We start from the raw sequence: 17,387 nt of genomic DNA, 5'->3' as shown, positions 1-17,387 counted from the left end.
GCGGGGACACGGAAGGGGACATCGCAGAGGCAGCCGTGCATCTACGCCAAGGCGCCGTTGAGCGCGCAAACCGCACTGCGGCTTCTCCGGGCCGACGCGATTCGTGACACCATTCGCCCCGTAGCACCGGTATGGGTGCCCCGTCTTCGGGAGCGGTGAGTTGTTTCCTTTTGCGCGCACGCGTGCGCGGAGGTATTTCTGACGGCGCAAAGTCATTTGTCGACTGCGATGGCTGAAGCTTTCTTCTGAGGCACGCGAAAGCGCATCAAACCTTGGACCTGATCAGTCATCCGGCTGTGCGGGCAGCCCTGTGTCGAAAAGTTCGTCTGCTACGATGTATCGGAGCAGACGACCCGGTTATTCGATCGTGCGTAGCACAACAGGTAGAGAGAGGCACATGTTTTGCCGGCAACTGGTTAAACGAGCCTCAGTGGCTTCCTACTGTGCGCACCGGCGTGCGTTTCGCCCGTGAGTTTCGTGTGCCACCGTTATCGAAAAAAAAAAAAAAAAGCGTACGCAATCGGCGTCGAGCGTCAGGGTCGCGGTCGTTCCCGCGGGTGCTTATGCTTAATCAAGCGTCAAATGCATTCAGGTAGCGACACGCCCGGCCGCTCTGCGGGATCGTTTGCAAATGGCATGTTGCAGACCGCCGTGCGGCCCCGTACGTGCGGGGGCCGCAGGTATCGGGAGCGCACCGGGTCATGCGTAGGGTTGCAATTTCCTTTCCAGGATGTTCCGCCGGCCACGTCATTCGCAAAGCCATGCAAAAAGGGAACACTGACGAAAATGGTCGGCCGCCGGTGGATATTCCTACCACTGTGGAAAGAGCGCTATTGCGTACTAGACGGCAACAAACTATACTACTACGACAGCGAGGTAAGCGTCCCCCGAGCAAATAAAAATACACAAAACTAGAAATAGAAAACAAGGGGCGAGGGATTACGCGCCGTTCTGTACAACTGAACGACTATTATGCTCGCAGCTTAATTGTACCATTGGTGCAGACTATTCAGAATAAATTAAAAATATTTGCTGCCATTATGTTTTCCACATTTATTATTATATTTTTTAATGCCAATGAGAGTACAAAACGCCATAATCCACTGCTTCATTAATAAGATGCACGCTTCGCAGGAATTGCACTGCAATCTGGATGCTTAAATATTTCCTCACCAAACCGCTTAATAGTTGTGCCCATTTTTTTCACAGCTAGTAATATATTTTTACAGCCTAATTTATTTCAACTCAAATTGGCTGTAGCATATATATTTGGCTACTTTAAAGTGAAGTAGAAAAGGGATTTCCAGTGATCGGGCTGTGTTGCCAGGCCACTCGATGGTGTCTGCCCCCATGAGCAAAAATTGCTTTTTATTCGATCAAACAAAAACAGGATAAGTGCTACAGCTATTTTAATTCATCTCTATACTTATTTCTTGCTATGTTAGAAAACGGGTTAAAAGATAGAATTCAAAATAAAGCAGGCCATAAAATCCGTTATCTCTGTTAGATTTGAGCGGCAACTATAAACCAGTTTGGCGAGGGAAATGTTTTAAAGTGTTCAAAGAGTCCTCTGCGCCCTGTATAGCGCATCCTCGGCCTCTGTTTCATAGGTGGAAATAGCAAGGGCCTAGAATGCTGTCTGGAAATGATCCCCACACGACGCTGTCCATTCGTTTCAGACAAGCAAAGGCAGCAGCTCCCAGTGCGGAGTGATCAACCTGGATCTCTTTGATTTATGCGAAGAGTACGAGAGCAAGTCCGTCCAGAATGGATTTGTCATCACAACAACAAACAGGAGACTCTTTGACGTAATACAACTCGCACGTTGACGCATCACGGACGATGCACCAGTAACGCCCCTCTGTGCTTCACTTCCGCCCACAGGAATACCACACCTTTGCTGCGGGAACCTTATCAGAAGTGTGCGACTGGATAGCGCACATCCGGGCACAGCTGAATCAATCCATTGTGCAGAAGAGGGCATCCTTTTTCAGGAAGTCGCTCGCAAAACGCAAGGCCAGGAAATCCCTCGAACCTCAGGTACTGTCACTGCAGGCGTGCGTCTTTCTCGTGTGCACACCTGATGACGGCCTTTCTAACTTCATGCTGCAATTTCTTCCCTGCCCCTTATTTTTCTAGCTCCTGCGTAAGGTATGGCATTCACATTTCTAGATACCTACACTTTATTACCTTTTTTCTAATTTGTAAATTTAATATAGTTTTATAAAATTAAATAATTTATAGAACTAACTCACTGTGTCATGAATGTCCTCTTAAATTGTGTTAGCTGTATTGAGTCAGTACGTAATGCACACCTTTACTTTTGTAGTTCACAAAAGCCGACCCGCCGTGGTGGCTCAGTGGCTAAGGCGTTGTGCTGTTGAGCACGAGTATGCGGGTTTGATTCCTGGCCGCGGTGGCCGTTTTCTGATGGAGGCGAAAAGCAAAAATTCCCGTGTGTACGAGATTTCTGCGCACATTAAAGATCCTCAGGCAGTCAAAATTAATCTGGAGTCCTCCACTACAGCGCGTCTCACCTGCATTACGTGGGCGTGAAACCCTGAAATCGGTCAATCACAAAAGCCAACCCTATATATTTCAGTGTCAAGGGTGTCCAAACAAAGTTGAGAAAAATGGAAATAAACATTGACAAGGCAGTTGGGGCCCTGTCAAATTTGCCTTACTGTGAAAATACAAATGGGCTTTGCTTCCTGTCCGACATTGATGTTAAACATCCTGGCTTAAAAAAAGAGACAAAAACAGAAGCGATAATAAGAGAGAGATAAGCTGGAAAGCAATATAGTGATGACAATCTGAAATAGCACTCTGTTTAGCTCAGACAGAACTGTAGCGGTTGACCGTAAAAAATCTAAAAAAAAAATGACAAAAGAAAAGGCTGTTGATGCTGCGTGAGCACAAAGCCGTACAAATAATATCAGATTATCAGATTTATTGAGTGCCTGTGTTGTATTGTTATAACAAAAGGCTTTACTTTGGACTCAATGTTTTTATTTAACTTTTGTTTTCTCTCTATTGCTGCTTTCCCGATCTCTCACATTCACTTCACTGCATTATAATCATCCCCATCTGCCGTAGCAAGCACTGCCGCTAGCAGAGCTGACCTCTCCAGCCCACATTAAAGAGTTCTCTCTCTCTCTCTCTCTCTTTACTTTGGACTAGCACCTTAGCCCACTTCGTGTGTACGTGTGTAATTTTTTTTTAAGGAATAGTTAAAATTGCAGGGCTGGGCAGAGCATAAAGTATGTATACATGTGTTGGACAACTAAAACACGGATACTAAGATACATGCAATTCTGACATAACTGAGCATCCCAGCAGGACATCTGCACACACACATAGTATCCCTGAATACAGATGCAAGATGGAAATACTAGAACACTATTGTAACCTGGTTAACCTCCCTGCCTTTCATGCACTGTATTATCCTTGTTTCAGTAACTTATTGTTCTGAAAATAGATTTTTATGCAGTGTTATGTTTTTCAAATAAAATACATAGCACAGCATAAACCGCTGTTGCAAGTGTACTGTTAGGAGAAATACACAACTTCCTTTTCTCACAAGGAAGTGACATTAATGGCTTTTTATGAAAAAAAAAAGCTTCTTAAACTGTGCATGCCATTTTGTTTGACTGCTTCCCTTTTCTGAACAGTTTATTGCAGAGCACAAGTTTGCTCCAATAGGCTGCTCTAAACGTGAGAAATTTGCATCTTCTTTGACCTTGCGGCAATATTGATGAGCTAAAGTTACTTTCGAGTAGTCTTTCAAACATTAGGATCGTCTCCTCAAGCTGACACTTTTTATTAATACCAATTTGACCATGATGTGCATCAAGAGCAATCTTCGTGTTGCCATGTGCTTTACAAACCAACATGTGTACAGGGCAGTAGTTTAGCTATTGTTGTCTCAATTGTAAGCATGTTGTGTCTCCTCGAGCCTCTGGACCCTGCAAGCAACACCAGAAACAGTGGTGACAGCTGCTCACCCCATCTACCTCACCACCTGACTCCCTCACGTGCCTACCATGCATGATGGCCTGTGCGCACAGCCATTGACGGTCAGCAGAGGCATGCGTCTTGTCTGTGTGTGGGTGGGTTAATGCCCTCGCTTCCCCCCGTGTGACCAGTCGAACCCAACTGGCACACATGTGCCTCACGACACTTGGGTATCTATGCAGCCGCCTCTTCAGTACTGGGCCATCCACACAAAACGAGCCAGGTTCTGTAAAAGTGAAAGGGGATATAGCAGAGCATGAGGTACGACTCCCACTTAAAAGGAAAAAAAAAAAAGAGGACGTGCCTTTTGCTCTGCCAAAAATTAGTAAAAACAGCTAATGCCCATACCTTCCAGAGTACCACAGAATACTCAATACACCATAAGGTATTTCACTACTGCACTACAAATATACTTTTCAAACGTATCAGCGCAGAAATACAGGTACTTCAAATTATCGCTAATATACTATCGTGATGTCATATTACTGCCCAGCCCTGGTGAAGAAATCAGTTTTATGCACTATTTTTATTTACAACCTATGTATTGTAAAGAAAGTGCACTTGCAAAAAGTCAGTGCTATCATGAACATTTACCGAGTTGTCACACGCCAAAGTTCTCTAAATGGCCATTTTGGTCTATATTCAGAAACTTTCCTTGTTTTCTTTTGCATGCTTTCTGTGCAATTACCTCGCAACTAAGGACAGCTAGAGTTATTATTTTTAAAGACTGAACCTTAATTTGTGGGACAAGCAACACTGGAAGCTGATTTTTTATTTACCTCTTAAAAGTTTCATTTTCATCTTCATAAAATCAGCAATAATTGGCAACTTCAAATCTTCTTACAGCATCGCTTTTGCAATACATTGCAGCGGCTACCTACAGGCATGCAAATTTTAATTTACTGATCAGCAATTTTTAATATATTTTTTTAATTAATTAATCTGAGATCTTTGACCTACTGTAAAAATAATTGGATATTTGAAATCAAGACAAACAACTGGGAAATGTGGTCAAGTGTTGTTGAATTATGCCGGGAAACAAAAAAATAAATGTCAACGCCCTATGTCCCACCTTAAAAATAAAATAATAAAAAAGCCTATCATACGGCAATGTGTTAAAGCTTTTCATAAGGCATGAATGGTTCAGTGCGCACGATAGCTTCACCAACCTTCATTTTTAGCGAAAACAAACAAAAAGCTCCACTCTGTGCTTCCCAGTTCTCAGTTGAATCTGGTAACCAACAACATCAAATGGGGAATGTGGAAGCGACCTCTCCGGGGGGAAAATCTGTTGCAGCTGTTGTTAGTACGAGTATGCGCTCACTACGAAAGCTAGTGTGGTCATCACGGACAGGGGAAGAAGAAAAACAGGCCCAGCTGTTTCCGCGATGGCAATGCAACGAACTGTGTGACAGCCTTTATGCACTCGGGGAGTGCCTGACGGCTGGAATGTTTTGTACTGTCGCTTGTGGCATTCGTGTCAGCGGGCATGTGTGGCGTGAAGGCTGAGCGCTGCGAGAATGCTCATGTTCAGGCCCAGCCCGAGCCGTCCCCAGTGCCCCCCGACCCGACGCTGGACATCCCGGGCAAGGAGCCCCTGGAGAGCATCACCAAGAACCGAGCCAAGGGCCCCGCAGGAAGGAGGCTGCCCCAGCGCAAGTCGCACATGCCCAAGGTGCAACTCTGCACATTCCTCTTCAGCTGGGCTGGGGGGGGGAAAACCACACCCTTAAGCAGACGCTGGATCTTTTGCGCAGCTCCCTCTTTGTAAACAAAGGCTGCTTCCTCCATTTTGAAACGAGCAACTAGTACTGCATAATTCTACTAGGGTTGCCAGCGGCATTGCTCACATGCACAAGAGCTTGCGTGGTCATGGTATTTACCTCAGGCATCTCAGCAGACGCAACCGGTGTGCTTTCATAATTTATGATGCCTCAAATCGCAATGTGAAATATGGTTGCTGGCACTGTCATTTATCCAAGAGCTGTTGCCACTGAGTGGAGTACATTTGTAAGCTAGGCACATCAGTCTACCTATGTCGATCAGCCTGTTTCTCCCCATTGCTGCTGAATTTAGAAAACAAAACGAGCAAAAAGCAGCTCTACCTGAACAATTCTTGCGGGCTCACAGGAACAGTGGTGGACTTTTATTGGTACCACGTTTGCTAGGCTACCTAGTCTGCTCCACTGTAAGGGGGGGAAAAAGGAAAGAAAAAAAAAAGGCTGAAAATCAGCCAAGCTGTGTTCTCTTCCTTTAATCCGGTGGGCATTGAGGTAACAACTGCACTTTGTTTTCTTTCATTCAAAGGTGTAAAAAGGAAAAAAAATGGTGCACAGCGTAACTTCCCAGCAGTACTACAACAGCCTGGTGCACTGTCGCGCAAATGTCAGGCCACAGTTTCAGACACCTTTTCTGCAATCGCGGATTACGGCATGGTGCTTCAGTCATTTTGCTTGCACTTGTAACAGTGGAACGCTCTTCCATGAGCCTCTTTTTGGCTTCCTTGTTGGCATGACTGCAAGCTGCAGCTGTCTGTTACTGCTTCTCTGACACTGGTGCCTCCACAGGCGTGTATTTTTTCAAGAGCAATCACATAATGCATGGTTTATTTAAGTAACGATGAAAACTGGAATGTGCAATGAGCAGCACGACTAGCAGCAGATCGGTGATGGCTTAATAGGTAATTGCAAATATAACCATGTGCAGGATTTAATTATTCATCAGTTTATATCTCGTGGCAGTGCTGAATGCACAGTCTGCTGATTTACAGCTATGATGAAAAAATGACATCCTAAGTTAATTCTGCACTCTTCTTGTGCAGTTACACTGATGACTTGTTCCCATTTTTCAGTCCCTGTCTCAGGAAACAGCCAGCCAACACATCCAGCCTGCTCGAAAAGGGGACGTCATCAGTGAAGAGCCCGAGTATGTAGCATGGTTTGACATTTGTGCATGATTTTTCAGGTAGCTGCGGCAGTAAAACAAGTTGCATGCTGGTGTAATTGACTGTTGCGCAAGTTAGGCTATCCGTTCCCCTGAAACCAATACGGCAGGTGCCATTGTTCATGCTGTACGCGAGCATTATGATTAGCAATTCATGAAAAAAGTGCAGGCCGAGTTTTTGCGATGTTGGGTCATACGGACTGTGCAGTATACCGCAGTAACCAGCATTAATTTTGGAGCCACAGTGCTCTCCTGTTGGTTTAGCTCTGCACCAATATGAATGATGCAGGTGCATACTTGTGGGCTCGGTCACGACAGTGCTTTGCCAATCCGCCTTTTTCATTGCGCTGTGGCGATCTCTGGTGGCGCCGCCAAGAAGAGATATGGCAGGGCTGCCACTGCAGCGGAAGGGGAATCAGGGCTGCGTTGCTGGTGTTTATTTGTTTCACGTGAATTGTATAGCCAGCCTAAAGCTGCAAAAGGAATAACTATGCTGGAAGACGTACATTTTCAACGTGGGAAACATCTGAACAAGCGTGCGACGCTTGTTTCTTTTTGCACCAGCTCCGCAAGTGTCAGTACCGGAGGGTGGCTACCTGAGGCTGTGGAAGCGATGTGCTCACGGCAGTTTTTTTCTTGTAGCACTAAAAAGGGAGAGGAGAGGGACATGGGCATCTGTCAGACAGCAGCATAAACGCAGGCCCTCAATGTGGCCTTTATAAAAATCATTGCTTGAAGCTGGTATGTGGTATGTGAAGCAGCGATGCAAAATAATTATACGTGGCTGAAGATTTGTTCAATTCCGCCGTTCTTTTTCTTTTCTTTGTTTCTTATCATAACGAGCATAAATGCATGTGCAGATTACTTTTGTGAGCATTTTGACTGAGGCAAGCGAAGTCCTGACGTATCTCAGAAAATTGGTTTTTGTGGTGCAATTTTTATTCCTAACCGCACTTGTTCATCCTAGTCGCACGATTACATTTTCTTCTTTAGAAGAGCTGCCAGTTTGAAAAGTTGGTATTGGTTCATTGCTTTTAAACTGCGGCAATATCACGGGCGAAAAAAGTGGTGCACAGGAACTACATTTCTACTGAAATCGCAAGCTCCTTGTCATTTGATTGATTTGATTGATTGTAGGGTTTAACGCGCCGACGCAACGCAGGCGATGAGGCGCGCCGTAGTGGAGGGCTCCGGATTAAGTTTGACCGCCTGGGGATCTTTAACGTGTGCCGAAATCTTGAACACGCGCACGTTTTTGCTTTTCGCCTCCATCAGAATCCTTGTCACTTGGATTAATACATTTTCCAGCAGTGGAGGCCTGTACACAGATTACGAGAAAAAATGCATCCCTTTCCGCAAGCATTTCAGGACAAAAAAAAGTTACCAACAGGATTCGAACCACCACATTCGAGCGGTGGGGTGTTTCTGACGCTGTAGACCACTCGGCCACAGCGCACCAAGCGACCACAGTCGAATGCTGCGGACACAAAGCTGAGGCTCAGCTTATGTTTTTGCACTTCTCTAAAAAAGTTTTTTTTATAGTATTGCTGGCACAGAAACTGATCATGCTTTGAATAGTGCTTGTCCACTAAGAGTCTCTTGACCACTCCACGAGCCATAGACTGCGCTACTTATTAAGCTAGGAAATACGATCGCAAATTTTAGTTCGCAAGCAGATCGCGAGTCCACCCGTCGAAAAAAAACGTGCTCTTCATACTTTTCTTTCGCGCTTTACGATAAAAACGTTGGTTGATTTTTATTCTTCGTTTCCTCGATTAAGTTGAGTAACTCTTCTTTTGGACTTTACATGCCTTACATTTTCTACAAGAGTGCCAGCATTGTACACACAGTCGGCAAAGCGTCGCTAGCCACGAAATACGGATCGCATACATAGTGTGAAGGTACGTTCGCTTCGTTGACCTTACGAAGTTTATTATGCTCTACGAACTAACAAAATAGAGGCACATTTATCGCGGCCCGAATCTTGTCTGCGTCTACTGGCCGCCTTGGTCAACGAGCCTGTCGTACCATACAACTTTCAGTCGGCCGGTGTGTTCGTATCGTCGCCGAAGTAATATGACAAGGCGATCTCTGGATTTGGGGTGCCAGCAGGTTGTCGTCACCGTTGGTGTGAATGCCTGGTGTGACTGCGACGGGACGCAAAATGGGGCGTTCATGCATGGTGCCGTGGCGGACATTTCCTGATTTGTTCACTCTCGTGTTCATGTTAAGTTTTGCCCGACAGTTGCATTTGTAAAACATATGGCATTTTGTTTTCTCGGTGGGGGCCGAACCCAGTCGCATGCTTTCATTACACGGGCTCAGCTACAGCCGCAGACAGCAGTGGGGTCACCGCGCAGCAGACCGGCTGACCCCTGCCAGACTGTTTCTGGCCTCCTCCACCAGGGCCATGCGCATGCGCAGTAGCGTTGTGAAAGAGGTGGATTCTTTGCGCTGACTGCTAGGATTGAAGGAAACTGCTCAAGTCGAGCATCAGTACACCATACTGCCCTGCATCAGACCAGCTTTTTTTCTTTTTTTGTACACATCTTCACTCTTCAGTGCACTTGCTAAATGGTGCTGTTCGCCAGTTCTGCTTTAGGCGCCTGTGTGGTGTCATAGGTGACCTAGGCCTTGGACACGCATCTCCAGCACGTCTGTTTGTTCATGCACTCGCCCACCTCTCCCCTCGACACAACCAGCATCATCTAGCCGTGGGTGAATGACCCTTGACCGTAGGCGTCCATTTCAGGCCTGCCAAGGCCAAGGCCGAGGTGGGAAGGCAGAGGCCGGCATCATCGTCGGCCCTCCTGTACCACTACAGCTCCAGTGAGGAGGAGGTCGATGTGGAGAGTCCCAGCCCGGCCCTGGGCTGTGCAGCGAGCGAGAGTGGGGAAGAGCCGAGGCAGCACGAGTCCCCGTCCCGCAGCACGGGACCCGACGCACGCACGGAGACAATGCAGGATCGTCTGAGGAAACTGCGAGAGGAGCTCTCCTGTCACGTGGACGACGTGACAATGAAGTCGCTGCTTGAGCGACTGAGCTACTGCGAACTGGAACTGCAGGTGGCAGTGCAGGTGCGTGGAGGGGCCTTTCCCTTGCGTCTGCACGCTATCACTCTGTGGGGCTGCATTGAGTGAGGGCTCTGGGTTTAGCTGCATCGACTGAACTGTGCACGTGCGAAGTAGGAGACAGTTAGAATGTAACATCTCTTTTCCTGGAAGAAGAAATGTGTTCCTGAAAGTGCACCACCACTTTGTTTGCTACAGTTGTACATCACCTCTGACCTTTCTCTGCATTCCTTAAATCAATGCATGCGTTCTGTGAAGCTTCTAGTGGTGACCGCATCTGGTCAAGGTGGCCTTCCAAGCGAAAACTAGTTCTGAAAAGAAAAACACTCACACCCAAATGTAGCGATGTGGCTACCAAAGAAAGCTATGCTCCTGCCTCACACCCTAGACGTCTGGCAACACACTTGCTGAAAGTGCTGTCTAAAAAGTGGCTTACTAAATTGGCAGAATTGCTTCACGTAAGGCAATTAGCTCTGACCAGGTGAATACCGCTATTCCTTGCATGCATTTTTGGATTCTACATTTGGATAAGCTGTTTGAGAACCTGAATGCAGGAACTGTCAAGGTGTTTACACACTATGCCACCATTTCTAGCCGTAACATACTGTTAATACATGTTCTCCTATGTATGCGAGTTAATGAATTCTATGCAGTTTATCTCATAAATGCACCAAAATATTTCTGGTGACTGCATATGTAAAAATTGGTGGTTGTTTAGTTTACAATTTGCACCAATTGCCCCTTAGCTTTGTGCAAGTTTGTAAGGTTAGATGCATGTAGTACTATTTGTAAAAATTTGCAAGTTTGCAGAGGGGGAAACATGCAAAAAAAAAAAAAAATCAAAGGACATGCCTGGTCAAACGGAAAAACCACCCGTACACCTGTCCAGTGGTTGTAAAAATGAGTGCAATATTTATGCAGATTGCAGCAGCTTAGCCATTTCCTTTATCAACCACTGCAGCCAGTCTATGTCACAGCCTATCAAGTAGCAAAGCTGACTCCAGTACTTCGCGAAATCGAGTGGTACAGATCAAAAAGGTCTGTTCACAAAGACCAGCCATTTTAATTACCTGATGTGGCTTCAGTGACTCTTCCTGCGTTAAAATTAGTAGAGGATGCAAGTTAACTCCTGACATATTAGAACTCAAGTTTGCACAAGTCTGTCATACTTAGGTGTATCGCAGAAGCTAGCAATGGCAAAGTTTATTTGTTTGTCTGCTAGCAATGGCAAAGTTTGTCTCTGCATGCAGCTATTTTAGAGGGGGGAGTTTGGGTGCAAGGCAGCTGGAGAACCATTGTGGCGTTCTTCATGTCCAGCTGGGCTGGGAACAGTTTTGGGACTTGGTGTAGGGCTCAAAACGTGCATAATGACAGAGAGGCATAAGCAGTTGCACTCTGTCTCTTATGTCGGCTACTGCCTGCACAGGAAAAGCTCAGTGGCAGGCTGAAAAATAAAGGCTCAAATATCAAGTATGAAAATGCAAAGCTTTCTCCCACCCAACCCGAGTCCAAGTCCCAAATCGAAATGCTTCCCCCATGTCAGAAAGGCACAATCAGATAGACATCGGCTCCATAATGCCAGGGACCCAAGTTTGATTCCGACCATGGGAAACATTGATGCGCCTTTGCTTATCGTCATTGTTTTGGGGAATGCACTGAGTAAAGTTGGCTTTCCTGCAGTGCATTTTGGCGCAACATCATGTGTCACTAGTGAGGCATAGAAAGCTTCGCATTAATAAAAAAAAGCGGCACAAGACAAGAGTGCTTGAAAGCCAGTGGAGCCCTTCACCCTGCAGTGGGCTGGCAACAATTATGACTCTACTGGCTGCTCTCCAGAAGGGCACGGGGTGAAAAGAACTGCCCTTGCAGACACCACAGCTTTTCTCTTGCCGGTGGGAGTGCTCTTGCTGATCCCCCTTTTACACCAGAATGCATCGAGTACCGTAATTGCACGATTGTAACGCGCAGAAAAGTTTGCTTAAAAAACTTACAAATTCCAAGAAAGCAGGTTATTTTGATTTGATTGAATTATATTTTTCAAGGCATTCGAGCACATGGAAATTCTTCTGGCCACTTTAAGGCAGATTTTGGTTTTGAGTGCAATTGTGACACACACACAAATTTGAAGGTTACTTTTAGCAAAAAAGAAAAAAAAGGGTTTGCGTTAGAATTGGGCACGTACAGTACGAGAAGAAGCATGGCACTGAGCCTGCAGTGGAAGAGCAGCAGCCCTGCCCTCACCCGGGGGCTCACCTCTCTCTCTCGCAGACTGTGCAGCAGGTCCTGGACGAGGCGTCAGCGGTGCTCGCAAAGACCAAGGAGGCCCCCGTGCCTGCTTAGTCTTTGCACCTCCTGCTGCTGCCCGTCGTCTCCCCAAGGGAGCGCACCTGAGCCGTGGCGCACTGGATGGCTGCCGCTCCCCGCACCAGAATAACTAGTCAAAGAAGCGTGTGTGAAGCCCAAAGCAGTGCCCTCCGGGGCCAGCCGTCTGTGTGTTGTTTTTAAGCTTCTGCATTGTGTTCAACTCATCAGATCGGAGCTGCTGACCGAGGCCCTGGTATGCTGCAGGCATACTGACGGGGGTGCCTAAGTGCCATGCTTTAGCCCCACTTTCCTCTAGAGGGAGAATCTACAGACCCCACTTGCTGTGCCGTGCTAGAGGATAACAGGCAATACGCAGGCATGGCTTTGATAAGCAGGGAAGCCTAGCAGCACCAAAAGGAGAAGAAAATCATGCCGGTGATGCCAATGCAATACAGGCAGTACTGTCGTGGAATGAATACTTACTTTAGCAAATATTATTTTAAACAGCGTACCATAATGTTGTTCAAACATTTTGACTTCTATGCAGTGGATAAATTCTATTGAACTATGTTGTTACAAACTGGGCAAGAATGCACTCTGTACATGCATGAGGCTACTTGCGCTAAATGCAAGGCTTCCAATCTGTTTGCTAAATCATCAATGTAGCGGTGCTTAGTTCACGTGTTGCAAGGTCTGCTACCCCCCAAGGGACAATTAATTTGCGGTGCCTTTAAAAGGTAAATCTAATCACGGTTGTGCTGGTTTCACAGCCTTGACTTTGTGATGGCACCTTTGAAAAGCTCAGCACAATTGTTTTGCTTCCTGGCTGTACAAAATGCACAAGGTTCCCTGGGTAAATGAAATATTTATGGAGCAATTACACAGAATAACTCGTTTATGTGCACACTACAAATGGCCCTAAAGGAGTGCACACGGGTACCGCTTGGTGGAACTTTTGCCACCATGATTGTGTCACTGTATTTCTGGAATTGTAGCTCGTCTGACAGCATTTTTCTTAATTAGAAAACGAGCAATGCTGGAAGTGGCTGAGCCAAGTAATTTTCAATTTTATTGCTCATTTGTTAGGTATCATGAGCTGTCAAACTAAAAACTTTGCCTCAAGAACTACAACAGTAATGGACTTTTAGTTTGCGATGAAATGCTGTCATTATTTTTTAGCCCGACTGTAGGCCTTCAAAAGCAGCCAAGAGGCTAAGAATTGGGGTCATAGCATGCACTAGCCCAAATGATTTCCTGCATGCAAGCAAAAAAATATATGTTGAGTGCAAGTGATGGTGTGTTTAGTGTGTACAAGCTTTTTTTGTAACTGCAGCGTTGAAGAGACACTAAAAGCTGAACAACTTTGTTTATACTGCAAGATTCAACCTCTCGTATCCTTTTTAGAGCATGTTGTAAGCACGTAAAATCATGCTTTGTTTACAGAACCGTAATTTAAAAGCGTGTTCCCATTGTCTGTCCCATCCTGTTTGTGTGCGATGACCTATGAGCACTCGTTATAAGTTCGGGGGTGAGGAAGACCTCGGCAGCGCTGCCTGCAGAACATGTAGAAATGAGCTGGTCAGAGTGGTGGCCGGTAATGCTGAGGGTGGGTTTGGTCACCTAGTTACTTGCGGTACTAATACTGCACTTTTCCCACTCACTGTCGTAGATGTTTCTGGCAGTGAGAAGCAACGAACTCGGGTGTTCATTCATAATTCTGCCGAGCATATTTGAACACCCAAGACAAACCACTGGTTGAAAGTTGAACCTGGGACAGCAGTAACCACCCTCGGTCACGAGGTGCAGCCTGCTTGGCAGTGTTTACAAGCTGCGATGTGTTTTAAAAGGTAACACGTACTGAAGTGGTTGCCACATTTGGGTGTTTTGCATTTCAAGGCCGTTATTTTACGGTTAATTTTAGAAAAAATGATTATCAAGCTTCATTAATTGACTCTGACGATCCGAGATGTCGCAATTTTTAGAGACGAAAGGGACACGGGGTGGCAGTACCTGTCTCCACACTTCTGGGATTTCCTGCGCTATGAAACAACGATGGCTGCCATCTAGCATGGCGCATTTGTATTCACAGCGCCACAGCTAACTAGTATAGGCCAACTTGTTTGTGCACTTTAGTGTCCCTTTAACAAGTAATTCCCAGTGCCTGCAAATTTTGTAACTACGGATGCTGCCGCCGATTTCACATTAGCATCCTGTCTGAACAAATACACAAGAGCTTTTAAGCCTGCCCAATTGCTACTTCAAAGTACATTTTGAATGTGGAATAACTGAAAAGAACGAAATGGGAAGTGCAATGTCACGAGTTTTGCAAGGTATATTTACCCTGAAAGGGCTGGATGTGTGTTATTCAACTACTTGCACAGCTGACAGCATCGTTACAGTATCCTGTCGCCCCTCGCGAATGTGTTTGCATTTGCTGGCCATCCTAACCAGCCCGGATGTTTTGCCTCTTGCCTGGTGCTTTGTACCAGAGTCCTTCGATGTGCACCAGTTGCGAAACTCCGCTTCAGAATGCGGGCAGCGCTGGCCCCCCCTGCTCGGTTGAAGCTCAGTGGCAAGTGTACACGCCCCGCATTTACGAGACAAAAACTGGGCTTTGCTAAACACTGACTGAGTAACAAAACTTCATAACATAAAACTGGCATTTAAAACTAAAACTAAAGAAAAAAACACAACTCAGGTAACATTTATATATGTTTCTTTGGTTTTCATTTGTAAGACTTACGGCAGCAGCCGTAGGAACCCGAGTACTTCAACTTTCTTCCAGCAGGCGACAGGCTTGTCAAGTTGCCCAGTGCTTGCCCCAGCGCAGAGGGGGCCAACCATGAACCGCCTGTTGACACATGGGGCCTTTCGCAACTGGTATATATATCGAGTAGCTCTGCTTTGTACTACTGGACAGAGCTTTGTTGCCCCTGTGAAGATATTTAAACGTCATTAGACGAACCAGGAGAGCTCCTGGCTTCCCTCCAAACTCATACAACGAGTTGAAACAAGGAATACACTTGGCTGACAACCTTTGAAGTCTGATCCAGTCACCCTTGGTGCGAGCGAAGTGCCCCTGTTAACGATATGCGGTCGAGCATGTTTTCAGTCCTCTGAGCAAAAGTGTGCGCTCTTAGGGCCCTCTTTTACGGATTGACTGAGATGCGTTTGTCAGTTCTAAGTTTTATTTATAAATAAAGGCATCTGCCAGACACTATTTATTGTACACAATCTTGAATGACTCAGTGCATGACTTCATACTTGGGCAAAAGCACAAGCATGCTCCAAAACTTTTGCTTCGAAAAAAAGAAAAAGACTCCATTGGTGAGAGCACACCTCAGAACAAACATTGCCAGCAAGAAATACAGCAACAGTGTTTCGCACATGCTTCATGTACGCATGCGTGTGCGTGCCATGACAGCAAATAACTAGCACAAAGATAAACAGAATCTACCCCAATGTAACAGGTACCAGAAAAAACGTGCTCGAAGCGAGGAGAATACAAGGGCCATCGACATATATAAAACAGAAAGAGTTCTCAAGCAAGACAATCTCGTTTGCTAAATTGAGCATGGGTGGCATCAGCACATGGTCCTGCAAATATAAGTGGAGCTACAGAGACTTTTTTTTCCCACTGCAATACAAATCTGTTTTCCAGGTTTCGTAACTACGTAAATTTGCAAGATATTTGATGCAATTGACCCAACGTCAGTAAAAAGCTATTTAATGACAAGTATTTGGCCTGGTCTACGTTGTGCCAGTCAAATGGCTGCATGGAAAGCTTGCAAATCTTTGAAGGAAGGAAAAAGAAAAATGGGTTATTGGTCTGAATCAGCATTTTTTTTTTTTAAGCTGTATCTCAGCAACATTCATTCACTTAAGCCTAGAACATGAAGAAAAGTACATATACTTTGTAACTGGTGCCTCGCTGCCTACAACAGTGCCACACAAAAACAACAACGTCACTTATATTTCCAAGTACAATTTTTAGCCGCTTTCTTTTGGGGCTTTATGGGTTAAGTACCTCAAGCTTTTACGAGACTATCTTTAGACAGGTTCAGTAACAACAATGATTGTGCGGATATAAGCCAGAAGTATGAGTTGGGTTTAGTAGCCTTGCTTTTGCATCACTTTTGCTTGCATAATGTTAACATCTGAAAGTCTAAATAGTATATGAATGTGCAATAGGAATATACATATACATAGAAATTATTAACTATCTCGTAGCTACAATCTAAGTAATAATTTTTCTGCTACCTCAGGCAATTGTACAATGCACACAATTCAAAAGTCAACCTAGGCAATATAACACAATTCCTTCTGCCTCGTGCACAATTACAACAATTCACAAATTGTGCGAACGCAAGTTGTCTGGCATGAAATGACGTGGAAAAACACACGTTTACATTTTTTGTGTAAGCTACCTGAAAAGGCTCCACCAAAGGCCAACACTATGGCCTGACAATATGTAAATGATGTCAGCGTTACCTTTCTCTTTCTCTCTCTCTCTCTCTACAACACCGGCGCAGTAAAAAGCGGGTTGCTATATGTATATATATAAAGCCCCTTTTTTTCTTTTTTTTTTGTTTGCATGTATAGTGATGCAGCTGCATGCTTCAAAAGTTTTCCAACAACTCTCATACATATAAAAGTTCAAAAATTCAAACAAGCACTATAATGACTTAGGTAAACATTTTTTTGCCAACAAGAGCTCTTGTGCAATAATTTGTTCCATCTCAGCACAGCAGTAGCTAAGCGAGTGAGCAGTGCGTTGGAATGCCATCTTGCACACTTTTTACAACTTCTCTCAGGCAGGTACTTGTGCGTTAAAGAAAAAAGGAAATGGGTGCCTCATGTGCAAGCCTTGGACTTGTTTCCGCGCGTGTGCCAGCCATAATCACCAGCGTGCTCGGAGATGAAGCCACTTTAAACAGCAACCTCATTTCACCAGGTGACAAGGACCTTTCAAAGCAATACCTCTCTAGGAAAACAAGGGCCAGAGGGGGGTGGGGGGAGAAAAACGCCCACCCAAACTGAAGAGATGGCACGGCA

General features: G+C 45.4%; 1 protein-coding gene across 2 annotated transcripts; it reads left to right on the top strand.

The window, feature by feature from the left end:
• The first annotated feature begins 14 nt into the window (after window positions 1-14).
• LOC144170786 (uncharacterized) lies at window positions 15-15,649 on the top strand. 2 transcript variants are annotated; one of them, XM_077700789.1, is made up of 9 exons: window positions 15-155; window positions 730-876; window positions 1,680-1,808; window positions 1,885-2,040; window positions 2,140-2,151; window positions 5,549-5,689; window positions 6,866-6,939; window positions 9,710-10,034; window positions 12,297-15,649. In XM_077700789.1, exons 1-9 carry the CDS (start codon window positions 132-134, stop codon window positions 12,366-12,368), a joined length of 1,080 nt encoding a protein of 359 aa, XP_077556915.1. In that variant the 5' UTR covers window positions 15-131; the 3' UTR covers window positions 12,369-15,649. The 2 variants fall into 2 exon arrangements, with proteins under 2 accessions (XP_077556915.1, XP_077556916.1); XM_077700790.1 differs by lacking the exon at window positions 2,140-2,151.
• Window positions 15,650-17,387: the final 1,738 nt, after the last annotated feature.

The sequence above is a fragment of the Haemaphysalis longicornis genome, unplaced genomic scaffold (assembly GCF_048455015.1).
Source record: "Haemaphysalis longicornis isolate Haplotype H1 unplaced genomic scaffold, Haemaphysalis longicornis Haplotype H1 scaffold_2, whole genome shotgun sequence".
Taxonomy (NCBI): Eukaryota; Metazoa; Arthropoda; class Arachnida; order Ixodida; family Ixodidae; genus Haemaphysalis; species Haemaphysalis longicornis.
The sequence above is the reverse complement of the archived record's forward strand: the minus strand, read 5'-3'. Positions and strand labels throughout refer to the sequence as shown.

Coding starts and splice junctions, on each gene's coding strand:
- LOC144170786 (XM_077700789.1), top strand. CDS start 132: ATGGGTGCCCCGTCTTCGGGAGCG. Junction 877..1,679: donor TATACTACTACGACAGCGAG/GTAAGCGTCCCC, acceptor CATTCGTTTCAG/ACAAGCAAAGGCAGCAGCTC. Junction 6,940..9,709: donor GTCATCAGTGAAGAGCCCGA/GTATGTAGCATG, acceptor CGTCCATTTCAG/GCCTGCCAAGGCCAAGGCCG.